The sequence below is a fragment of the Lithobates pipiens genome, unplaced genomic scaffold, assembly GCF_037356315.1.
Source record: "Lithobates pipiens isolate NorthernLeopardFrog02 unplaced genomic scaffold, aLitPip1_a1.2 Scaffold_8, whole genome shotgun sequence".
Lineage (NCBI taxonomy): Eukaryota > Metazoa > Chordata > Amphibia > Anura > Ranidae > Lithobates > Lithobates pipiens.
In genome coordinates, this window is record NW_027507903.1 from 316,623,790 (window position 1) to 316,629,789 (window position 6,000).

The 6,000-nt window shown below is 34.9% G+C and overlaps 1 protein-coding gene across 1 annotated transcript; it reads right to left on the minus strand.

Moving 5' to 3' along the window:
• Positions 1–295: 295 nt before the first annotated feature.
• NKX2-5 (NK2 homeobox 5) lies at positions 296–5,589 on the minus strand. Its single transcript, XM_077472819.1, has 2 exons — positions 5,186–5,589; positions 296–3,554 (listed from the first exon to the last, which is right to left on the minus strand). Exons 1-2 carry the CDS (start codon positions 5,478–5,480, stop codon positions 2,950–2,952), a joined length of 900 nt encoding a protein of 299 aa, XP_077328945.1. The 5' UTR covers positions 5,481–5,589; the 3' UTR covers positions 296–2,949.
• Positions 5,590–6,000: the final 411 nt, after the last annotated feature.

Sequence of the window (6,000 nt, forward strand, 5' to 3'; positions counted from 1 at the left end):
CATAAATATTATTTTTTGCTAGCATATGACTAGGTATTCAAAATAATAATTTCTGCTTCACCTTATTTACCAGCGTTCATTGCCCAAATACACTTCACTTAGTGAACAGCCTATATCTCTTTAGTAAATAAGCCCTAGCGCATGATAACAATCATTGCCAACATTTAGGACAATCATTCCCTCATCTTTATGTGGTCCAAGTATGCTTAAACCAACCATATTGTTTGCTTTTCTATGGTATGGTTTACTAAATTATATCAATTCAGATTTTTAAATATTTCATACACCCAATCAGTTCAAAAAATATTTATTTATTTCCGTTAATTAATTTTCCAATTAAGCTTTGGGGAGCAAACACAGGTTCCACAAACCCAAGGTAAAATGTGTGCAGGTTAGTAAATGATCCACATAATTCAGATTAAATTGAGGGAAACCCTTGTCCATGACCCATGTCGATAAATAGAAATGAAAAACAAATTGTCAGGTCAGCTGTGAAGTCAAGAATCCCGCTAGGAAAACCCAGTGATCACCAAGTACGTCAACAAATTGTTTCAACATACTTTTACATTTTTGTTAAAACAATTATTACAAAATACTTTATTACTAAAATTTACAGGTACTGTCTACATCCAACAAACCAAGCTTTGTAAATACTTTCATTCCCATTTTTTTCATTTATTTTTCTCTGAATTGTAAAAGTGTATAAAATATATATGAAATGTACACAAACTGTATTATTTTCCTATGCCCAAACCCCAGTGCTTTTTTATGCCTCTTCATTTTAATATGGCAAATGAAGATATTGGGACACATTTATCAAAGCAGTGATTTGATCCCTATCATTTACCATCCAGTTTATTGGGGAAATTCCCTAAATTATGAAAGTAGGTTGTTAAAATGCAAAGGCAACCTAAATCCTTAAAAAATGGAAGCATGAAATGATTCCAGTGGTAATTGGGTGCTTGTAAAACTGTTTATCATTTTCATAATGGAGATTTGTGAAATCAGTAAAACTTGTGAAATTAAAAATTGCAAATCTCATTATATTCTTTTTAAAAATAAGGATTCTTGTCTTGGCATGTTAACTTTATGAATTGAGGCAACAGGCTTTGATCCTTAATTTGTAAACTGATTTAAAGATTTTGATCATTTATAGACACTTTTGTGTAGCAGTGCATTGCACTAAAAACAAAACGAAAAAAAAAACCCATGTATCTATACTGTGCTATTTATTTAATAGTACCGCTCATCGCGTGTACAGTGGTTTTTGCACGTGATTCACAAATCTACATTCAAACACTAGATAAAAAAATGTTTAGATTTTGCATACTTTTTAAATACGAACATCTGAACAAGGCCATACCCATAAAATATAAAGGTCTCCCTAGTAAATAAATAGATGAAAGTCAAAGGAAGATAAAATAAAGTGGAAATTTAGCTGTGATAACTAATCACCTCTATGATAAATGTGCCCCATAGTTAACTTGAATGTTGGCATTTAAAACATTGTCACACCATTTTTCAAAATAAAAATAAAAAAAATAACACAAAACAGAAAAAAAAAACAATCTGGTATATGTAGAATAAAAAAACAATCACAACATTGCTTTGTCCATTGAAACCTGAAGCTTTGGCTGAGGGTTAAATAAAGCAAATAATAACTTAATATAGTTTATTAACAAATAGGCCACTTGCAATAACACTTTCATTGTTTCTCTAGGGTTTTTTTTTTTTTTTTACTAAAGGAGTAACATTTTCAGCTGAAATCACTTTAATCTATTCATATGCAAATTAATATCCACATTTTCAAATCCTCTAGTTAAATAATTGGTTCAAAAAATGTACTTCTGTAGTAAATAACCAATGTCTATGTATATATCTTGCTAGCCTAATATGGGGAATTTTGCAGTACCTCCTAAGTTTATCCCCTGAGACCACAAAGTGAGTGACACCAAAAGCCAAAGACTAACAGACCCGCTGTCCAGTCTTCAATCAGACATACTATGGGCTCCCAAGTTATGAACACAGTACTGAGTGGCTCAGGTATTGCAGTCAATTTATTGTAAGTAGAGCGAGAAGCAAAAATCATTTTCCATTTTCTATAATCACATTCAGTCGTTCTTATATTATGGCTTCCTGAATAGAAAATATGTTTTGCTAAGGGGCTTTGAAAAAACATTTACTAGGCACAGCTCCCAGGAGTTTATTTATTGGTACACTTTAAACATTTGCCCAGTAGTAGTCGAAAATGTAACAACTTGGCAAGAAGAGAAAGAGACTGGTGCAACCTCCTGACTTCATGAGCTTAAAGTGAATCTGTCACCTAAAAGAGGAACAGATGCAGCAATCAGACAAAGGAACATATTTAGCAAAGTCTGCCAGTATCTGGATTACTCTTACAATGTTATAATTTCACTCAGGTCATGTTAAATTATATTCAGCAGCATGTAGGAGCAGAGCTGTGTCTAGTGGTTCACTGCCATGTTCAACTGATATATTGTTCATTACAAATTTTGCTGAAACAAAAGGTGCCCCTGCTGTTTTTCCACTGCTGGTTACTCAGCTAAGGCAACCGGTAAATAAGAAAAGTAAAAATGATTTCTACATCATCTCAGCCTCATCATCTACAGCACTGTGATCTTGCCACACACATGACAGACTCACTTTAATTAAAGGGCACACAAGGATAATCTGAAAATAGCTTGGTGACACAAGAAGTGAACTCTAAACATTGAAAAAAAGGAACTCTCCTTAATAAGGTGTGAATCTTCTGTTGGCTGGTCCTGTCCTGTATACCACATCGTCCTTTAGCAAACCATGCACAATCACACACCATGGGCCAAAAGTCACATCAGCAGAAGATCATAGTTTTTTTTCTTCTGCTTCTTTCCAGTCTATGATGTCCTTGCCACCATGCTTAGTGCTTTGTTGAATCCTTTTAATAAAGTTCTACCAGGCTCGAATGCCATGAAGTGCACTGACACTGTTTGCCTGTTGTATCGGTGTCTGCACTGTGTTCAAGTCCCCCACACTGAAATTCATAAAATTATTGCTGGCTGAGGTGGGTTGCATGCTTGGCATTGACGTATAGCTGCAATTGTAGCTGCCGTTACAGGCTGGGTTGCTATAGTTGGAGTAGGAGGGATAAGTGTTATAACTGTAAGGGTTAATGCTGACATTGTACGGTGAGTTGTATGGAGATGAATCTCCTAAACAAGGCTTGCCATCTCTCACCAAAACTGGAACAGCTATCCTTCTTGGAGGTGGTAGGCCCACCATTTCAAGAGTCTGGTCTTGTCTTTGTCTTTTACATTTGTATCTTCTGTTCTGGAACCAGATTTTCACCTGGGTGGATGTGAGCTTTAATACGTTAGCTAAATGGTCTCTCTCTGGAGCAGATAGGTATTTCTGCTGCTTGAACCTTCTCTCGAGTTCATAGACTTGGGCCTGAGAGAAGAGGACCCTGGGCTTCCTTCTTTTTCTCTGCCTTGGTCGGTCTGGGTCCTCCATGTCTCTCTTGTCACTTTCCATGGTTTTCTGCAAGGAGCAGAGGTCTGGGAAAGAAAAGTACAAAGTTAACAGTAATTGATGCCATAGCCAACAAATTAGTTCATTTATAGCATCACTTAGTCACCAACAGTCAGTGCTCATCAAGTATTTTCATTAATGCCTAATACAAATACTTCTAATTCACTGAAAAAAATATATTTCTTGAGCTATTTTCTTATTTGGTGAACTTACACTCATTTATTGTTTACATTAAACAAGGATGCATCTGTAACTTCATAAATTCATAAATATCATAAATACAGTGTATGTAAAATTATATGAAAGAGAATATATATATATATATATATATATATATATACAAATTCACTGGAAAAAATATATTTCTTGAGCTATTTTCTAGTTTGGTGAACTTACACTCATTTATTGTACTTGTGACAGTGCTGAAACAATTTTGTTACTAAAACTACCTATATATATATATATATATATATATATATATATATATATATATATATTGTTTACATTAAACAAGGATGCATCTGTAACTTCATAAATACAGTGTATGTAAAAAAATATATGAAAGAGAATATATATGTATATATATATATATATATATATATATATGATAGATAGATAGATAGATAGATAGATAGATAGATAGATAGATAGATAGATAGATATTATATACTATTATATACTATTTGCTCCTACATCCCAAAGGCATGATGAGGGGGTTAATTGGCTCCTGTCCAAATGTATGTGTATGTATGAATGTGAGTTAGGGACTAGTTTAGTTTGATTGTAAGCTCCTTAAAGGTAGGAACTGATTTGAACGTACAATTTATGTGTTAAGCACTGTGTAAATTGACTACGGTATTAAAGTACCTGTAATAAATAAATATATATATATATATATATATATATATATATATATATATATATATATATATATACACACACCAAGAAAAAAATATTGTTCTATTGCTGCTATTATTGCTATGATATATATATATATATATATATATATATATATATATGTATATCCATACCTATATAAATTGAAATTATATATATATATATATATATATATATAAATGTATACATTACAGTATACAGTATATACTGTATGTATATATATATATACAGTATATACTATATATATATATATATATATATATACATTTTATAAAAGATAATAGTGTATATTAGTAAAAATAATTATATATAATATATATTTTATTAATATATATAATTTAAAATAATAATGTGTATTGATGAAGAAACGAAAATATTTATGGACATCTATTAGCAAATGTATAAATGAATAAATATAATACAGATTCCAGGACCGTGTTTGAGTTACTAAACAGAATATTCTATGCCAAATAGCAATTAGATAAAGGAAAACCAAACCTAGACTGGATTATTGCCATTTTCTCTTTATTCCCTGCAGCATGGCTCACTGTACAATGTCCAATGAAGGTAATATTAATAATTAGAAGGGCTCAGCGGTCGGATATTCGGTAGCGGGTGGTGATGTCGGCCATCATCTGATATCGTAAGGTGCAGGATCGGGGTGGATCGCTTTCTTTGTATATTCTGTAGATGGGATCTTTAGGCCTAGCTCAGCCGATCCCTCAATGATATGAATAAACACATGAGGTTATTGTATTACCTTTTTTGTCCTCCTTGTGCTCCTTGGAGGAGTCCATCTCCAGGTAGTTTTTGACGTAGAAGGATCCTGGGAAAGGAGAGGAACCCTTGGAGGTGTCCCTCTGAGTCAGGTCATCACTGAGCTCGGACAGACATGGGGTACCCGGGTATGACTCCTGCTTGAAGCTGGACAACATGCAGGAAGATGAGTCCATCCTAGGAGAGATGTCCATGGCTGCCAGGCCAGTGTGATGTTGCTCCAGGTTCAGGATGTCTTTGACAGAGAATGGAGTAGAAGTCACTGGACTAGCAAACATGATGGCAGCAGCGGGGAAGAGTCATGAAGCCTCCTCAGATGTAGAACAGGACAGGCACACTCAGACCATGGCAGCGTGCTCACCTACTAAGTGCTGCCTCTACTCCTCTCTGCCTCACCATAAGACACACAGAGGAGGGGCCACCTCTACTCATTGGTCACCGGAGACCCGCTGACGTCATAAGCCAAAGAGACAGCTCACCTAATATAGGCATACATATCCACTAGTGGCAAACGGCTGATCGCTGCTCCATCACTAATAAACCTTGTTTTCTACACAGCCCATCTGCTGTCCTTTTCCAGGATCCTCTATCATTTCATTGTCCCTGCACTCTGTGATCACTCTCCGTTTGCTGAGCTAACCACTCTACTCATTATGGGGACTATGACATCACACCTCTCAGATAAACAATGGGCGATCACAGGTGACATGTGCCATGTTTGTTCACTCTCTACACCGCTGACGTCACAGCAGTTTCAAGAGTCAAGGTGGACATGGATTGTCAGAGCCGGTCACTAAG

Excerpts from the sequence above, each read along its gene's own strand:
- NKX2-5 (XM_077472819.1), bottom strand. The coding sequence starts at position 5,480 with ATGTTTGCTAGTCCAGTGACTTCTACTCCATTCTCTGTCAAAGACATC. Across the intron at positions 3,555-5,185 it reads GCACAAGGAGGACAAAAAAG|ACCTCTGCTCCTTGCAGAAA; the intron begins GTAATACAATAA and ends TTTCTTTCCCAG.